Here is a 19,840-nt window from a genome sequence, read left to right as displayed (position 1 = left end):
CCAGACCAGATCCTTTTTTTTTGTAAGTATCTTTGGCCCTGATCTTGCAAACACTTAGGTTGTGTATATAATTAAGCACTCGCCTGAGTGTTTGCAGGGAGCATTTGAATAATCCCATGGACTACAGAGAGATTTAGCTGAGGGTATGTCTATACTACAAAGTTAGTTCGAACTAACGGATGTTAGTTCGAACTAACTTTCATAGACGCTACACTAGCGCTCCGTTAGTTCAAACTTAATTCGAACTAACGGAGCGCTTAGTTCGAACTAGGTAATCCTCATTCCACGAGGATTAAGCCTAGTTCGAACTTACTAGTTCGAATTAAGGGCTGTGTAGTGGGAGGCTAGCCCTCCCCAGATTTCCCTGGTGGCCACTCTGGCCAACACCAGGGAAACTCGTCTGCCCCCCTCCCGGCCCCGGACCCCTTAAAGGGGCACGGGCTGGCTACAGTGCCCGTGCCAGGTGCAAGCCTGCCAGCACCCAGCCAGCAGACCCTGCACCTGGCACGGATCGAGCCAGCCACCCGATGCCCCCCAGCCCTCCCCCTCTTCCCGGGACCAGGCTGGCGGCTCCAGGGAGCTTCCCCGGGACCGCAAGAGGCGGGCACCCGCCTGGGCTAGTGCGGAGATCGTGGACCTTGTCCACGATCTCCGCACTAGGCACAGGAAAGTGGCCAGCTAGGGCAGGAGAGCTGCCAGCCTGGCCACCCAGGAACAGGTGTGCATGAAAATCAAGGGGGTCCACTGAGACCCCCGACCCTGAGCCCTGAGCTTACAATGGCCGTACTGGGTCAGACCAAAGATCCATCTAGCCCAGTAGCCTGTCTGCCGACAGTGGCCAACCCTAGGGACCCTGGAGGGGATGGACCGAAGACAGTGACCAAGCCATTTGTCTCGTGCCATCCCTCTCCAGCCTTCCACAAACCTTGGGCAGGGACACCACTCCTACCCCCTGGCTAATAGCACTTCATAGACCCAACCTCCATGACTTGATCTCATGTCCCTTTAAACTCTGTTCTAGTTCTAGCCTTCATAGCTTCCTGCAGCAAGGAGTTCCACAGGTTGACTCTTTGCTTTGTGAAGAACAACTTTCTGTTACTAGTTTGAAGCCTACTACCCATTCCTTTCCTTTGGTGTCCTCTAGTCCTTCTTTATGGGAACTAATGAAGAACTTTTCTGTATGCACCCTCTCCACCCAACTCTTGCTTTTAGAGACCTCTATCCTGTCCCCCCTCCGTCTCCTCTTTTCTGAGCTGAAAAGTCCCAGTCTCTTTAGCCTCTCTTCATATGGGACCTGTTCTCAACCCCTGATCATTGTAGTTGCCCTCCCCTCTCCTACCCTCTCTCTTCCCCTCTCCCACCTCCTTTTCCCAGTCTCCCCCAGTTTTGTTCAATAAAGACAGATTCCATTTTTGAACACAATTGTCCTTTATTTTGTACATCAAGAAAAGGGGCTAGGGAAGGGTAAGTGGAAGGAGGTGAGGGAGGAATGGGGTACGAACCCCCGATGGGGAGGACTGGGCTGGCTCTGCGGGCTTCTGGGTGTGGAAGCTCTCCTGCAGCCCCCCAATTGCCCCCTCTCCCCAGATGGCAGCCTGCGGCAAGTGCAGCCGGGCTGATGGCCGAGTGGTGTGATGTGCCCAGTGTGGGTAGTCCGGGCACTCCAAGCCAGGACTGCTTTGCAAGCGGGGCACCCCTGAGAACTGTCTGTTCGGGGTGGGGGTCGGGACCCTTTGAGCGCAGCCCTCGGCTAGCCTGAGACAGCATCTCCACGCTCTAAGTCCTCCTCTGATGCCCTGCCGGCACTGCTTCCGGCCATCCTTAAGCCCGGTTCAGGGTCCACTTAATGTGGACATGCTAGTTCGAATTAGCAAAACTCTAATTTGAACTAGTTTTTAGTTGTAGACGCGTTAGTTCGAATTAGCTTAGTTCGAATGAACTAATTCGAACTAAATTAGTTCGAATTAGCGCTGTAGTGTAGACGTACCCTGAGTAAGTTGTGCTGGATCAGGCCTACAGCTTTTTATAAAAATGTAATTGTATAATTTCCTGAATGTTGTAGAACTCAGTTAAAATTATAATCTTAAATTGTTGGTTTATTTTGGGGGTTACTGAAAGAAGGGGAAGATATTTATTTTATTGTCACTTGTGGCATGTGCAGTTTTAATTCTGTCCTTGGTGTCGAGAACGTTTATTGGAGAATTTTGAATTTTTATGATTTTGGAGGATTTCAGTGTAAGCTTCAATGAGACAATTATAGTCTCATAACAACTGCAGCAGAGAGGTTCAGCCCCTCTGCCTAGAAGGAGAGACAGCGAGTGTTTAACTGCCCTAGCATTGTAGGTACAGTAATTCCCCATTTAATGCTATAGATATGTTTCAGAAAATGATCATGTTAAGTGAAAACGTGTTATGTGGGGTCAATTTTCCAAATGAAAATAATGGAAAAGGTTGGGGTTGCATTTCAAGCGGTGGTGTCTGTTGGGACCGGGACATAAGGTTGGGGGAGAAAGGGGACTGGGTTACAGCAGGGAGGGGAGGTGTTTGGCTCTGGGGAAAGGGAGGAGAGGGGAGGGGGATTGGGTTGGGAGCAGGGGCGGATATAGGGCAGGGCGAGCGGGGGGGCCGCCCCGGGCCACGTGCTTCAAGAAGCCCCGCGCATGCACCGTGGCTCCACCGTGCATGCGCTGTGTCAAAGGGGGGCCCCTGTGAAATTGTGCTGCTTTGGGCCCCACAAAATCCTCATCTGCCCCTGGTTGGGAGCATAACCCTGTGACAGGTCTGCCGGGACCCGCACTGTGTCCAGCGAGGAGGGTCGCCAGGGAATGGCATGGTGAGCGGTGAACCCTCCGGCGCTTTGCAGGGAGGTGGGGGAAGCCCTGTGCTGTCGCCAGCGATGGGCCATCTGGGGAAACCCAGCCACCAGCCTGCAAGTGGGGGCAGAGGAGAGGGGGCAAGGCGTCCGGTGAGGAGGAGTCAGCAGGGAACAGTGCGGCGAACGGCGAACCCTCCGCCACTTTGCAGGGAGGTGGGGGAAGCCCCACACAGCCGCCGGCAACAGGCCGGCTGGGGAAATCATGTTATTACGGGGACGGTCGTGTAATTCAAAAAACATTCCCTAACAAAAAAAATCGTGCTATCGCGAAAACTTGTTAAGCAGGCACGTGTTAAATGAGGAATTACTGTATTATCATGAAGGGGGTGGAGGGATATTAGACTCTGCTCATAAGTTTCAGTGAATGCCCTCTGAGCATGCTCCTGATTTTTCAACTGATAATTTTGAAAATTGAAGTTTAAATTTCCTCCCACAACTAGACAAGGCATTGCTATTTACAAAGGACTTTTTAACTGCAACATGTTCATTTGCTAAATTCAGCTGCCTCTGCTGTAGCTTTAAAATGGAGGTTAGCATATTTTACCATGGGAAAATGTTTAATTTTTTGACTTTCACCAAACCAAAAAAGAAATAGAAAGTAAATGAAATATCTCCTCAAATTTGCCTGAAGGGAGTAAGAATCCTCTTTGGGCTCAGCCAATAGTAGTTCGGCGTGAATACCTTCAATATGCATTTGGACTCAAAGAAGGTTGGCGTATTTAATCATGATTTCAGTGGAGTATTTTGTCTTTGTAGGGAAAACTCCAGTGGAAGTGACGCTTCATCAGAAGAAGAGGAGAACATTGTCGCGCATGAGTGAGCATGTGGAGCATTTTCATATGTAAACCTTAAGTTCTTTGAGACTAGGATGACCTTTCCATTAGATGTCTGCCCAGGACCTAGCATGCTCAAGCATTTATCCTCCTCTCAATCCTTTGGCAATACAAATCTTCCTTATTATTAATAATCTTCCAGTGGAATGACTCTGTTTTCATCCAACAAGTCAGTGGATGGGAATGCTTTTAAGAAAAGCCTGTCTGCTACCCTGATAAAGTGGCATGTACACAAAAGATAGACATCCATGAGAAGGCTGAGGGGATTTTCTGTTGAAAACATATGGGAAGTATCTGTCTCCTTCCTTTGGGAGCTTTCACATTTTTAACAGATTATATCCGTTAAAGCCTGACTATCACAAAGGGGTTCAAATGTGCAGGAGTGACAACAGTTGATGCGTTTCATTTGAAAGTCTCCCCATGATGGGGTGCATGAAGGGCTCTCCATGGTGGTGGGGGAGAGAGAGAAAAAGAATCCTCACTCTCTGAAAGCTGCAGAGCAGGGTGCCATGCTGAGATCCAAGTCAGGGTGAGGAGAGCCACAGGAATGGGGCTACTTACATGATGTCAGTGACCCCAAGACCCTACACAGAGAATATGGAGAGGCAGCGGTTACCCTAGATGTTAAATTTTTAATGATCTGAGTTTTTTTTATTAAAAACACCATTAAGGAACTTTGTGTTTGAAAACTGTCAATTGTTAGCTTACACGTGGCCTCTCAAGGGACAATCTTAATGGATAAAGGAAGGCTCCCTGGAAGCCACAGTTTGCTTACACTCTTACTTTCCCCAGAATAATACATCTAAATGGGTATTTAAATATCTGAGCATTTGGGAGTGAGCTTCCAAATTTGGTCCTGAGTGTCATGTGATCTACTGTTAATAATGTAACGTTATAGGTATCATCTGTGTGGAATAAACAGCAGTGAGTCTCAGTGTTCTAAGAGGCTAATTCAGAATATATTTATTTGTTCATCCTGTACTTTCACCTATTTCAAGATCACACTTAATTGTTACCTTAGAAATCACATGTAACTAGCAAATGTATCTTGATCTATACCAGAAAGGCAAAATGCTTCGGTGGCTAGAGAATTTGGCTAGGACACTCATGTGTAACCTGGGGCAATTTTTTAGTTGCTCTGTGCTTTAGTTTGCCACCTGAAGACTGAAGATAATAGCGCTGCCTTGCCTTATAGGGGTGTTGTGAAGATAAATGCATTAAAAACTGTGAGGTGATCAAGTACTATTACTATCAGGACTATGTCAGATAGATATTTTGGCTTTTTAAAAGCAGATTTGAAAATGAAGCATCTTGTAAGAGTTTTTCATAAGTCTGTGTTGCCAAACAGTTATTCAGAAACCATGCTGTAAACCATATTTCTTGCTGCAGTTGGTATGCAGGTGATCTCTCCAGGGCCCAGTCAGAGCAACTCCTGCGACAGAAGGTACCAGAAATATCTTTAGTAATTGTGCTTAAACCTCTCTCCAAATGTTTCTGCATCAATTGTTGTTTTTGCTGTTCCTTGTGTCTAGAGGGTGCTAATGCTCTTTAAAGTGAGAATGGTAGAATCTAAAATAGAAATTAGCTTAGTATGAAGATGTAGGAGTAATTAGGTTTCAAAAAGGTTGCGAGTGAATGAAGGGGACCTGAAGCTCTGCCAATGAATTTCACTCCTGGCATGCAAGACCCTAAATTGCCATTTCAGATGTTGGTCTTTTTTGTGTCCAGACTGCCAGTGAGAGGATACCGGGGGATAGGGGAGTGTTCTGTGATGTGAACAAATGGGGACAATTAGACAATGGCAATGACATGCTCCTTTCCATCAGAGACCTGACAGGTCAGCAGTTAGGGCTCTTCCCTATTATCCCTCTTAAGTCCCTTCATGCTCATTTCTTGTGTATTACCTGTTGCATTAGTGCTCAGGCACTGCTGCACAGCTCACACCCATGCTCGCCCCAGCCAGGCCCCTGCATTCCTTCTCAGCTGCCTGCCCCAAGGGCAGAAGTGAAGTAGAATCATGGTGAACCACTGTGTGTTTCTAAGAGGGAAGGGGGACCAGTAGCAGGACTAGATACCTATGGCCAGATCAGACATTGAATGGTCCCAAATCCTATTGAGCTGAATGGGACATGAGATTTTGCAGCACCTTGCAGCACTGAATCTTAGTCGCAGCTGGACTTGCTCCAGCCACACAACAATCAAATGAAGCACAAGACCAATGCCACCACTACAGGTACTACTAAGAAAGCCCTTGTGGAAACCAGAATTGCAGCACCTACCTATAGTGAAAAGCAGAATTTGAGAGTGAAAAGTTGGGGGATAGAAAAGAGGAGGGGCAATAGGATTTAGCTGCCTCTCACATTACAAATTGCCTGATAATGAATATGTTCTGAATATCTATCTGTTTGGCCCCCCAGATATACTGAGACATTGGAAATCCAAAGAGAGTTTAAAGGAACACGCATCTAGGCAAAATTTCAAAATATTTCTCAGATAGTGGATGTTTCGCATGATGTTTCCCTTTCTTTTCATTTATTATTTTTAGGGGAAAGAAGGTGCTTTTATGGTTCGAAATTCAAGCCGCATGGGAAAGTACACAGTGTCTGTATTCAGCAAAGCTCTGGAGTGAGTATCAAAAGGATTGGTTTTGTTTCTGTTGTGTGCCCCATGGGTTTGTTACCTGGAACCATTCAGTATCAAAGTTATTTCATCAAATCAGAACTGAACTCTGGGCAACCTTGGTACAGACTTCTAAACAGTTATTATCCCTCTAAATCCAGCTGTGCCTTAACCCTCTGGTCCCTTATGCTGAGTCCACTGCAACAGAGAGAGGAAGCCCTACAGAGAGATGTGCTCATTGCAGGGATGACAGCATAGGAGAGTGCTGGAAAGGACTCTTACAGCCAGCTGAACATGGAGCAGGATAAGTCATATAGGAGGTTAATGTAATGCAGGGAAGAAAGAGGACAACTGAAGACAGAGAAAAATAGGGAAGGAGAGAGGAGATCAAGCTTGGGAGGGGCAGGATAAAAGCAAAGCGAGGTTAGAAATAGAACTGGAAACATTCAGAAAAAAACTACCTTAGTGGATCAAACCACTGGTCCTTCTAGTCAAATATCCTGCAATCAGTGGTGGCCAGCAACAGATGCTTCAAAAGAAGATACAATACCCTAGTTCCCTATCATCGTTGTTTGCATTAAATAACATATAGAACAACAAATCCTGCATCTTGGCCAAGGGTTAGACTAGACCAGTCGTTTTCAAACTTTTTTTCTCATTACCCAGTTGAACAAAATTGTTGATGCCTGTGACCCAACATAATTTGACTAGTGTGCAGGCTCCAGGGTGGGACTGAGGATGAGAGCTTTGGGGTGTTGAAGGGTGCTCCAGCTTTGGGAGGGGGAGAAGGGCTGGGGCAGGAGGGGCTTACCTTGAGCAGCTCCCAGTCAGCGGTGCAGCAGGGGTGCTAAGGCAGTTTCCTGCCTATCCTGGCACCACAGACTATGCACCCCAGAAGCAGCCAGCAGTAGGTGCCCAGCCAATGGGAGTGTGGAGCTAGTGCTCAGGGCAGGGGCTGTGCACAGAGCTCTGTGCGTGCTCTTCTCTCCCTCCCCCACACCAAGGATCCGGGCCTGCCGCACAGTCTGCGGTGCCTGGACAGGCAGGTCATCTGCCTTATCACTCCCACTGGTCGCCTGATCCCCATGCAGCAACAAGACCCAGTGCCTGACATCCCACGATCCGGTACTGGGTCATGACTCATAGTTTGAAATCCACTGCCAGATGACCCTATCCCTATGGGTCTATGATTTTCATGGAAAAAGTTTTTTCCTCTCCCCCGGCAGTTAGTGTAAATTAAGGATGTTAAGAAGCAGGTAATTGACTAATTGTTTAGTTGATACAATTTGTATCGAGTACACAATTAGTTGATAAGGGGCCCCTCTGTGGCTCTGCAGTTTAAATGTAGTAGGAGCCAGGCACGCAGGCAACCTTGCTACTTCTACATTTAAACTGCAGAGCTGCAGCGGGGATAGGTCCAGAACCCCCGGGACTGAGCAATCTGCCTCCCCTGTCCTCCCTCCCCACACTGTGAAGACTGTGCTGGGGGAACCGACTTTTAAGTCAGATCCCCCAGCTTAGACTCTTGCTTCCCCCCACTTGCTGCCTCTGTATCAGAGGCAGCAACAGGTGGGGAGCAAGTAGTCAAGTAGTGACTCGATTACGCCATAAATCCAGGCTTATTGGGTAGTCAACTACTTGAGTAGTTATTTACATCCCTATTATAAATATGACTAGCTTTCTGAATACTACTTCTTAGAAGCTAAGGAAATATGAAAAATTTGCAACATAATTTTGTAAAAGGACTGCTCAGTGAAATAAAAGTATCACTTCACTTACAGGACTGCTAATACCACTTACTAAGCAAAGCATTCCCTTAACTGAATGACAACTGGTAGCAGCAAAGAAAAAATAGCATCAGAAGTGTAACAGGTGTATTTTGAGATTGGTGACTACCTGTCTAATTAACTAAATAAGACTTGGACTTTATTAAGTCCATTTAACAAGGCTCTTACATAAAAATTACTTTGTGTTATTTTTCAGAGAAAAAAAAGGAACTGTCAAACATTACCACGTGAACACGAACCACGAAAACAAATATTATCTGGCTGAAAATTATTGTTTTGATTCCGTTCCCCAGCTCATTCACTATCATCAGCATAACTCAGCAGGTAAACCACTGCAATCTCTCCCTGTCCCTTCTGGTGACCCTGAAAGTGTTTGTCTCCTGTCATATGTATTCTGCCATAGATAGATTAGAGAGACCCAAGTTACTGGGTTTGTAGACTGTATGGCGAATCTCTTGCCCTACTCAGTGAACTAAATAATAAGAATAGATGTATATTAGCTAATAATAATAATAATTAATAAATAATTAATGTGCTGTATGTATTGTGATCATTGACTGGCCTTCTTTGTAGGTATTATTACCAGGCTTCGACATGCTGTGACTACGAAAGTAAATAAGGTCCCATCCACAGCCTCCTTGGGAAATGGTATGGACATGATTTTCTCTTTTAAAACTATTGTCACTGTTTGCCACCTGTCAAATGCTAGTTGAGCACCCCCTGCTGGACACTCACCAGGCTGCTGTGAGGGGATCTCAGAGGTGAATCCTCAAATCCTTTAAGCTTCTAGATTAGTGTTACTCAACCCATGGGCCACTTGTGGCCTAGTCAGCACACAGCTGCAGCCCATGTGACATCCTCAGGGCAGTATGGATAGAATATATGTCATGTGGATAAGAACATAAGAACAGCCATACTGGGTCAGACCAAAGGTCCATCGAGCCCAGAATCCTGTCTGCCGACAGTGGCCAATACCAGATGCCCCAGAAGGAGTGAACAGAACAGGGAATCATCAAGCAATCCCTCTCCCAACACCCATTTCCAGCCTCTGACAGAGGCTACGGACACCATTCCAACCCATCCTGGCTAATAATCATTGGTGGATCTAACCTCGATGGATTTATCTAGTTCTTTCTTGAACCCTGTTAAAGTCCTAGGCTATGTCTACACTACAGGGGTTTTGTTCAAAAACCCGTGGAGTGTCCACATCTCAAGCGCACTTTTGCACAAAAAAATCTACAGTCAATCGACAGAACAGAGGGCTTTTTGCGGTGTAGGTATACCTACTTCTACGAGTCATAACTCCTTTTTGCGCAAGAGTTCTTATGCAAAAAGATGTGTGTGTATGCTCAACAGGGGTTTCTTGTGCAAAAAGAGATGATCACAAAAAGCACAGGTGATCTGAGGGCCATTTTGTGAATGACAATCAGAACTTTCTTGCGCAAGAGTGTCCGTTTAGTGTGGACTCTTTCTTGCACAAAAGCACATCGCTTTTGCAATACGCTTTGAGGTGTAGACGCGCTTTTGCGCAAGAAGTTTTTGCAGAAGATCTCTTTGCAGTGTAGACAAAGCCCTAGTCTTTACAACCTCCTTTGGCAAGGAGTTCCACAGGCAGACTGTGCACTATGTGAAGAAAAACTTTCTTTTGTTTGTTTTAAGCCTGCTACCTATTAATTTCATTTGATGACCGCTAGTTCCTATATTATGAGAACAAGTAAATAACTTTTCCTTATTCACTTTTTCCTCACCAGTCATGTTTTTATAGACCTCTATCATATCCCCCCTCAGGCTCCTCTTTTCTAAGCTGAAATGTCCCAGTCTTTTTAATCTCTCTTCATATGGGCCCCGTTCCAAACCCCTCATCATTTTTGTTGCTTTTTCTGAACTTTTTTCCAAAGCCAATATATCTTTTTTGAAATGAGACTACCACATGTGTATGCAGTATTCAAGATGTGGGCGTACCATGGCTTTATATAGAGGCAATAAGATAGTCTCTGTCTTATTCTCTATCCCTTTTTAATGAGTCCCAACATTGTTTGCTTTTTTGACTGCTGCTGCACATTGAGTGGATGTTTTCAGAGAACTATCCACAATGACTCTAAGATCTCTCTCTCTTTCTTGAGTAGTTATAGCTAAATTAGTCCCCATCATATTGTATTGTTGGGATATTTTTTCTAATGTGCATTATTTCATATTTACCAACATTAAATTTCATTTACCAATTTGTGGATGTGGCCCACCTAACACAGAGAGCTGCATATGAGGCCCACAATGGTTAATAGGTTGAGAACCACTGTTCTAGAATCTGAATGCAGTTACTACCCACCAGCACATGCAGCCTATTCCAAAGGCTGCTGTGTGTGTGGGTGGATGTTGGGGAATCTGGTCCAATGGCCTTCCGACTCTTTCGGGGATCAAGTGATGGATGGGCTGCTTGTGCACTCTGTCCATCTGCACACACCCATGCCATGGCCATCTCACCCTTTCTCATTATGTTCTAGCACACTAAGTGGTGAGATTGCATTTGTTTGCAAGGCCAAGTGTAAAACAGACTGGCGATATTTCTATTGCTTGACCCAAAAGTCCTTCAAAAGCCACATGAATATTGTCTGGTTTTGTGAACTAACATCCTCAGTATCCAATGACCCTTGGGGAGGGAGCTACAGGGTGCCCATTTCTGCTGCAACTCACATATGTAACCTGTAGACTCCACGTGGAACGCTTTCATGAACGGCAAAAGAAAACAAATGGATGCCTTTAGGACCCTGTGACTGCAGGTGTCATGCTGGTAGCTAAAGGGAATTACTTTTGTCCCACTAGGGATCTGGGAGCTGAAACGAGAAGAAATCGTCCTGCTCAAGGAATTAGGAAGTGGCCAGTTCGGAGTGGTGCAGATGGGAAAATGGAAAGGAAAGTATGATGTTGCCATTAAGATGATTAAAGAAGGATCAATGTCAGAAGATGAATTCATAGAGGAAGCTCACACCATGATGTAAGCTGCACTTTGCTTGATGAAATAACATTGCAAATAAAGATCTTCCCCAGGTGACGTCAGTAATACAGAATAGTCACTGAAAAAAGTGCCTCTTCAAAATAAAAGTAAAACCATAAGTACCCACAGGCAACTTTAGCATAGGCTACGTATGTGGCCTCTTAGGGGCATCACATTAAAAGAGGCATCGACAGAATAGTAGAGAGATTGCTGGAGTTAGCAGTAATCAGTATTATAGTGCTTCTCAGTGGCACTGACTGCAGAGCTGCTACATGCGTGATTTAAAAATGTACTTCATCGCAGAAATACCTCCTCCAACAGGCAAGGATGGAATGATCTATTTCTGGCACCAGCAGCAGGTGGCAATGTCACAGACATGAGTAGATGGGATGTGTCAGATCCAGGAATGCATCCAGATTATATTTCACATTGGTAGGGGGAGGTAACTACCCCAGGCTCCACAGTGAGATACCAGTTTGCAAATTGTTTTATTCAAGGCCCTTTTAGGGATGTCACAACACAGGAAATGGTCTGTGCCCCTATCAGTGGGTTAGGTGAAATGGTTATATGAGCTGATTCTACTTTGCTATGTTCTCTTAGGCTATGTCTACACAGCAGAGCTATTTCAGGATACTTCTGGTATCCCGAAATAGCTATTCCACATCTTTAAACATGCCTGTTATTTCAAAATATATTTCAAAATAACGGGCACACTATTCCGGCATCCCTGTGGAAATAGTACTTTATTTCAAAATTTGGCACTGTGTAGAAAGAGCTTCTGCTTTGGTTAATCAACTATACTATTATACTATTACACGCATTTCACCTCCACCTCTTGCCAGTAAATTTTTTAACAGGCTGGCCGGCAGCCTGACTCAGTCCTGGCTTCCACCAGGTCCAGGATCTACCCCTGCTGCAACTCTGCATTTAAAGTGTACTAGGAGCCAGGTGTGCAGGCAGCCTGGCTCAGTTCCAGCTCGCACTAAGTCTGAGAGCTCAGACCGCTTCCTCGACAGGGGCTGCTGGCAGCTGGTCCGCTGGTCCACGAGGGGAGCTGTTTTTTAAACTGGTTCCCCTTGCATACCAGCTCCCACCTGGCACTCTACTCTGACACAGAAGCAGCAGCATGGAGTGGCAAGGGTCTCCTCAGGGGGAGGCCGGAGCACACTGGCTGCTGGTCCCACCCTCGGGAACTATAGAATAGTCGAGTAACCGATAAAAATTCATGAGGTTAATCGATTATTCAATTAACCGATATTTAACATCCCTAGTTCAAAGATCTGCACTACTGCAACCTAAAGGAGTCAGTTTCACCGTAACTGATTATTTGAGCACATGTTTATTGCTAGCATGGAGAAAGAAATTAACCTGTGCTTGAAAGGGAAAGTTTAAAATCTAAGACATCATTGATGAAACCCGAACTTTTGTGCAAGGATTTACTAACGAGGCTATCCTCTTATTAATTGTTATGTATTTGTGTGGTTCCAAACATTTCTTTAGGAATTACAAGATAATAATGAGGAAGAAAAGCTCACAAAACAGAGGAATGTATTTATTTTTTATTTTTTTATTTCAGGAAACTTAACCATCCCAAACTTGTTAAGCTCTATGGAGTTTGCACAAAGACCTATCCCATCTACATAGTATCTGAATATATGGCTAATGGCTGCTTGCTTCACTACTTGAAGAGTCATGGAAAGGAGCTGCAACCCTTTCAGTTGCTGGAAATGTGTTATAACATTTGTGAAGCTATGTCCTTCTTAGAGAGTCAGCAGTTCATTCATCGAGACTTGGTAAGCTCTAGCCATTATCCCATAGGTAGGGGGAAGAGAGTTAGGACCTGATTCAGCACTCTGCTACTCCAATTTTGGACCAGAATAACTCACACTGGCATAAAGCAAGTGTAACTGCATGGACATGTTGGCCATTGGAATAGAGAGTTCTTTTTAGTGATGTTTTATTACTGTTATGAGATGATCAGCCATGTCAAGACCTTTCAGATTGTGTTGTAATAAGCCAGTATTTTACTCACTTGCATCTTCTTCCTTCCATTATGCATCCTGGTTCTATAGTGGTCCAACTCTATTTTACACTAGTGTAGCTGAGAGCAGAATCAATTAATCAATTAGTCTCTAGGCCTGCTCTTTGTACAGGTGAGTGTTCAAGAACATTGGCACATGGATTGGGGTAGAATCAAATTGGTTGTTGTAGGAGATCACTGAAAGAGAGTTATCTCCTGCTCCTGGAAACACATGTTCCAGTCTCAGTCATGACATTGGGTGGTGTGACTATAGCCATTTGAAAATGTATGCGAATCTACAATATGGAGAGAGATGTATTTTTAAAAGGTTCCTCGGGCCAATCTCTCCATCCCCAACCATAATTTTAAATATTTGTTTTAAGGTTTGCCATTATTTATTTGTTTACATGAATCAAGTAACTGGACAGGTCACTAACCAGTCTGCACATTAAAATCAGAAATCTAGGGTATTGAACAGTGTATCCAGGCAACGTTCAAATTATAAATATAAAAGCAACTTTTGAAAATTAGCTACTGATTATTACACATGATGGAGAGCCAAGAATAAATCTTGTCTTTAGGAGGTATGAATCATATCCCTGGGATTAATAACCCTCAGGGTAGAGGGTAAATGCTCACAAAAATAAGTCTGCACAGAACTGGGCTCTTATTGCCTATTCATTGCCCATATTGCTTATATTGTCTCTCAATATTCCACTTTCCTTATAATGCACAGTAAATAATCATATCAGCATTCTCCTAAACTGCTGTGGTGTTCTTGCTTTTGATGTACTAGCAACTTTTGATGTGCTTCCTAGGGGCTAGAACACTGGTCTGGGACCCATGATACAGGCATTCAGTTCATGGCACTGCCATTGGTTTTCTGGGTGACTGCCCCTCCCTGTGCCTTAGTGTCCTCTTCTGTAGAATGGGGATAATTATACTGATTTCCTCCGTAAAGCTCTGTGAGATCAATGGATGACAAATGCTGTTGCAGAACTACTCATTATTCGTGTTACAAATTAAAAATAGTGCATTTTTATATCAAAGAACTTCATAGATAGAAGCTAGTGGGCTAGTGGTCATATGGCCTACATGTGAGCAGGAGTTGGATGAATCACAAGAGCCAAGCTGAGTAAGAAAGAGTTGGGGTCAGAGAGTGGAAGACGGGTGTAGTACCAACCTGGAATCAGGACACAGGATCACTCAGGCTGGGATAGGAGATCAAGAGACAAGGCAAAGTCTGGCATCACAGAAGGCCAAAGTCTGTGTGGTTACCCAGACAACTTCCTGGGGCATCCTCTAAGGTTAAGGAGGAGCACCTGGCCAATCAGCTCGCTATATTTCCTGTAGCACCTATTCTCCTGCTTGTAGCTGTGCAGGGTCTCTTGATGATATTATGGGAACATCAGCTGATCCAGGTTCTAACCCCTGCCTCCTTCCAGTGGAATTCTACAGGACAGAAATATTATTAGAAAATACCCCAACTGTTATTTTGGTCATTCAATCTGTTTTCTTGTTTTCCCACCAAAGGCTGCTAGGAACTGCTTGGTTGATAGTGATCTTACCGTGAAGGTGTCTGACTTTGGGATGGCGAGGTAAGCCACGGACGCAATCTTCAACCGCTGCAGTGCAATAATGTCTGTTGTGAATGGCTTTTTGGAGCTAATGGGCAGAAGCAGTAAGCAGGATTTCACTAGACATTTGTCACAGCCTGACGACTGGCTCTTCCCTTTCAGGTATGTTCTGGATGACCTGTATATAAGCTCGTTAGGATCTAAGTTTCCAGTGAAGTGGTCAGCACCAGAAGTTTTCCATTACACCAAGTTTAGCAGCAAATCAGATGTATGGGCCTTTGGTACGTATGGGATTTGACCTTTCATATTGAAGGTGCTTATGTAACTCACACACTCTCTGGGTGTGGTGTATTGTTTTATGTAGTGGCATTAGGACCACTTACAGAGAGAAAGAATAAGTGTGCTCTATGGTCAGTATGGGGAAGAACTGAATGTAGTCCAAAGCAAGCTCTGTTAATGTGGACGTGCTACTTCAGATTCAGAGCCCCAGGAAGCACTGGGGAGCTATGGGAGGCCTCCCGGGGGTGTGTCAGGAGTACAGATTTCAAATAATATTTCAAAATAATGGGCTTGGTAGTTCAGACACTCTGTTTATTATTTCAAAATAAGCGGGGTTATTTTGAAATAACTCCCTAGTGTAGACCAGGGATAAAAGACTAATTGTCTTGGTCCCTTAAAAACATCTGTAAAATCACATGAGGAAATCATCTACAAAATTTCTTTAATACTTATTCTTATCAGTAGTTCTCCAACATGGTTATGTGTACCCCTGGGATTCACAGATTTCTTCCAGGGAGTACATCAACTCATCTAGATATTTGGCTAGATTTACAACAGCCTACATAAAAAGCACTAGCTAAGTGAGTAAAAATTAAAATTTCACACAGACAGTGACTTGTTTATACTACTTTATAAACTATACACTAAAATGTACATACAGTACTTATATTCCAATTCGTTTATTTTATAATTATGTTGTAAGAATGAGGAAGTACTCAATTTTTCATTAACAGCATGCTGTGACACTTAGGGTATGTCTACACTGCGACACTACTTCAAAATAATTAGCGTTATTTTAAAATAACTTAGTCCACGTCTGCACAGCAGGCAGTTATTTTGAAATAATGTCAAACTATTGTCAAGCTGGAGGACTTCTTACTCCTACTCCTGTAACCCTCATTGTACGAGGAGTAAGGGAAGTTGGAAGAAGAGTGCTCTATTTCAAAATAAGTGCTGTGTGGAGACACTCTGTATTTCGAAATAAGCTATTTCTAAATAAGCTATGCAATTGACATAGCTCAATTTGTGAAGCTTATTTTGAGATAAGCCCTTCAGTGTAGATGCACTCTTAGACTCCTGAAAAGGGTACAGTACTCTGGAAAGGTTGAGAACCACTGTTCTGTGTTATTTTAAAAGTTGACACAAGACAGTTCTTGGATTGCCATGTCTTGGGCATTATCACCAAACACCTGTATCATTTACCTTCACATACCACTAAAACATCACGTTGTTTGCAATGTGAATATAACATCACTGACACTAGTACACTGCTAGCATCATACACTGGATACAAATCATCCTCAGGCATTTTCTAAAAAAACATTTTGATAAAAGTCTCATCTGTTACTGCCATTCTGTTAATGAGCATTCATTAGGTGTTTTGGTCTGCAATGGTTATCTGTTAAATTTCTTGTCTTTTAACAATGAAAACTCCCATAGGGATCTTAATGTGGGAAGTGTTCACTCTGGGAAAGCAACCCTATGAACTGTATGAAAATATCCAAGTGATTGAGAAAGTTTCTGAGGGATATCGGCTTTACCGACCACAACTCGCCTCAGAGACCATCTACGAGATAATGTACAGCTGCTGGCATGAGGTAAGAACATTGGTCCATATGCGTTGGAGAAACTTGCTAAAATATTTTTTGAGACGCATGATGGTCAGCTGAAAAAAATCAATACATAAACTGTTTCTGTTAAAGAACATCAATTGTAGAGAGAAACTAGTTTCCATAAAGCATTCTACTAGAGTACACCAGAGGAAGGGCCCATACATTAAAGATGAAGGAGAACTATTTAATTTTCCTTTTGAGGAAGGTATACCATTCACTTAGGAAGATACCTGAAATATGTTTCAAAGTGGATGACAGATTTGGAGTTTGAATGATTCATCATAATGTCTATATGCCTGCAATTCTAAACATAAGAGAGACTGTCAAGGTTTGTAGGTCAAATATTGATCTTTCTATATTCATATTTAAATTTATCTTAAAGACCATTGTCATGCTGCCTACAGTGACTCTAGTAAAAATAATCCTGATTTTTTTATTCTTCATCCAACCTCTGTTTACCTGTCTTTAAACTGTGATATGTCCCTTCTTGGATATCTAGAAAATGCCTGCCACGTTACTGCTGCTATCATAAAATGGTGATTGTTATTTTTTGAATTACTCACGCATGACAAAAATAAGTTCAATTTGAACAAAAATTTTAAAGAACAAGATATAACCAGAAGAGAGATTTAAAGCATATAGCACTTTCAAAAGAATATATTGCTTTGCCACTTAAATGCTATTATTTCTTAGTTCTATATATTTGAGCTAAGAAAAATGAATGTTACAGTAACTATATGTTATATTTTCAATGTTAAGTAGTCATATAATTTGTTCTTTGTTTTCATGTAGCTTCCAGAGAAGCGCCCCACATTTCATCAGCTAATATCAATTCTTGAGACACTCAGAGAAGATGACAAGCCTTAAAGATAAATTCTCATCATGTGGCTTTGAACACTGGTTGAGGTATCATCTGTCTCTTTTGTAGGAGCTAATACTCTTGTATGAATTCTGAAACCAGGCTGACTCCAGCCAGCAGTATTATTCTGATTTTTCATTGTTTTTTAATTTCCAGCATTTTGACAACATAAAGAAGTAAACTTCCTCCAGTGGTGACTTTGTACCAGCTGAAAGAAGAGCATAGAAATGCATTCCTAGTGCTGTTAGTATGACCCCCCATTGTACTTCACAGCAGTGAAATATCCAGCAATAATGTACACTCGGTCAAGGTTTGTAGTGAGGTTTTTTCAGGTCACAGCAGGTTTTTATTAATCTTTATTTGGAAAATGCAAATGTAGGCAATATAAGCATAATATGTTTTCCCATTATCCTATCAGAGCCCAGGGTATTTTCTGTTATGTAAGCCTGAGGTTGGTATTATGGATCAGATTCATACCTGTGCAAGTGGCTGCAACTCCAGTGGCATTAATGTGAATGCTATTGCCAGTGAAACAACATAACAGTTTGGGGCCAGATTCAGTTCATCGGAGTCCTGGGAGTCTCTCCATTGACTAGTACATATTGGACTGGGCCTTCATGACATAGATTTGATTTATTGTTCATTCTAAACTAGACCTGTGTGACATTTGAAATACAATTATGAGCTAATGTTGGCAGTGATATGTTCAGATTCCCTATTTAATCCCTGATAATGCAAAACTATCCTCATGTAGAAATTCCACAACTCTTAAACCGGTCTGTTGAAACATACATATTGGAATTACAAGGCGATTTTCCTGAAAAAGCCATCACAGTTTGAAATGTTAATAACATAATGGTCTGACTAAAAAATTTCAAATTGCAGTGCTTGAAATTTGGCTCTTAAATCCATATTTGGACACTTAAATAGATGGGTTTGACTTTTCAAAGGTGCTAAGCAACTGTAGCTCCCACTGACTTCAGTGTTGGCATTGCTTAGCACCCATAGGTGCCTACTCCATGGGTGCTCTGGGGATGGAGCAGCCAGGGGAAACATAGTGGATACTCAGCATCCTCCAGACCAAGCTGTTTGGCAGCACCCCCAATCTGCTAATCCAGGGCGCTGCCAAAGAGCTGATGGGGGATGGTGCCAAACAGTTATCTGGCAGGTAAGGAGGAGGGTGAAGAGCAGCAGGGCCTCGGAGAGGGAGTAGAAAGTGGTGGAGTGAGGGCAAGGCCCTCCAGATAGGTGGAGTGAGAGTGAGGCATCGGCAGAGGAGGCGGCGTAAGAAGAGGCAGGGTGAAGGTGGAGTCTTTGGGGGTGGGCTGGAGAATGGGCAGGGCCTCAGGGAAGAGAGGTAGTGCAGCACCTCTGGGGAAAAGTAAAAGTGGTGCCTATGTCAGCACCTCTGAAAATGAGGCCACTTCTATGCAAATGTTTAAATATAAATCTAGGAGCCTAACCTTAGGCACCCGGGTTTGCCAATTTTGACCTATTTTAATTTATATACATGCTGAAAAATTTTGAATAGTGTTTTATTCAGAGTTTTTTTAATTCTCCTTTTTGAAATTAAAAAGTTTGTCTTAATGGAAGTTTTTATAATAATAATAATAATAATTATGGCTCGGTGAGGGAATGGCACATTGAATTATATGTATTCAACTGTTCCGGTGAGGGAATGGCACATTGAATTATATGTATTCAACTGTTTGTCTTGCCACCTTTCTTGATATTTTTAAAGGAGTAGAAAGAACATACAGAAAGAATATGTATATTTAAGTCAGACCGAAGTACTAATGCTGAGGATGCTTTGGCAATGAGATGACAGTGGGAGACAGGCACATGAGAGAAAAAGATGCTCATTAACAAAAATTCCTGTCTGATGTATTAGGAACTAGCCAGTAATCTCTTCATAGCCATGTTTTATCCTTTTCTCTGTAATATCCGGTACAGACTGTGAAGTGTTGCTTAAGACAAATGAAGATGGTTGATTTTAACTGAGCTTTCCTTACAGGCCTTGCCCTTGTTTTCAGTTTCATTTTAAATTGCTTTTTTAAATTGCTTGAATCATTTTGAAGCCTAGTACATATAAGAGTCATTCGTGAACTTTTTCTATATGTCCTTAACCAATGTTTGCTGTTAGTCTTTCTCTTGTTAATATCAAATGTTATGGTTATAGATATAGGAGCCACTTTGATCATGTTCAGAGGAGACTTTAATTAGTACTTTGGATGGAACTCCAAACCTATACGAGGCAGCATTATTTGAGTTTGACAAACCTAAGTGGAGCATTGCAAAGTTGATTTGGCTATCGTCTGTATCAGAACCCTGTAACTTTGCATCTAAATGCAAACATCACACATCCCAAAGTACAAGTTTACCAGAG

The 19,840-nt window shown here is 43.1% G+C and overlaps 1 protein-coding gene across 1 annotated transcript in view; it reads left to right on the top strand.

The window, feature by feature from the left end:
* Positions 1-19,840, top strand: part of BMX (BMX non-receptor tyrosine kinase) — a 42,224-nt gene extending 22,384 nt beyond the window's left edge. Inside the window, exons 9-20 of the mRNA XM_075914309.1 lie at positions 3,632-3,691; positions 5,098-5,152; positions 6,254-6,333; positions 8,311-8,438; positions 8,688-8,762; positions 10,935-11,106; positions 12,683-12,899; positions 14,660-14,724; positions 14,866-14,984; positions 16,423-16,580; positions 17,388-17,501; positions 17,611-19,840. Coding sequence (XP_075770424.1) covers positions 3,632-3,691; positions 5,098-5,152; positions 6,254-6,333; positions 8,311-8,438; positions 8,688-8,762; positions 10,935-11,106; positions 12,683-12,899; positions 14,660-14,724; positions 14,866-14,984; positions 16,423-16,580; positions 17,388-17,462 — 1,204 coding nt within the window. The 3' untranslated portion in view covers positions 17,463-17,501; positions 17,611-19,840. The remainder of the gene's footprint in view (positions 1-3,631; positions 3,692-5,097; positions 5,153-6,253; positions 6,334-8,310; positions 8,439-8,687; positions 8,763-10,934; positions 11,107-12,682; positions 12,900-14,659; positions 14,725-14,865; positions 14,985-16,422; positions 16,581-17,387; positions 17,502-17,610) is intronic.

The sequence above is a fragment of the Pelodiscus sinensis genome, chromosome 1, assembly GCF_049634645.1.
Source record: "Pelodiscus sinensis isolate JC-2024 chromosome 1, ASM4963464v1, whole genome shotgun sequence".
Taxonomy (NCBI): domain Eukaryota; kingdom Metazoa; phylum Chordata; order Testudines; family Trionychidae; genus Pelodiscus; species Pelodiscus sinensis.
Note: the sequence above shows the minus strand (reverse complement) of the source record. Positions and strands in the feature narration are given on the sequence as shown.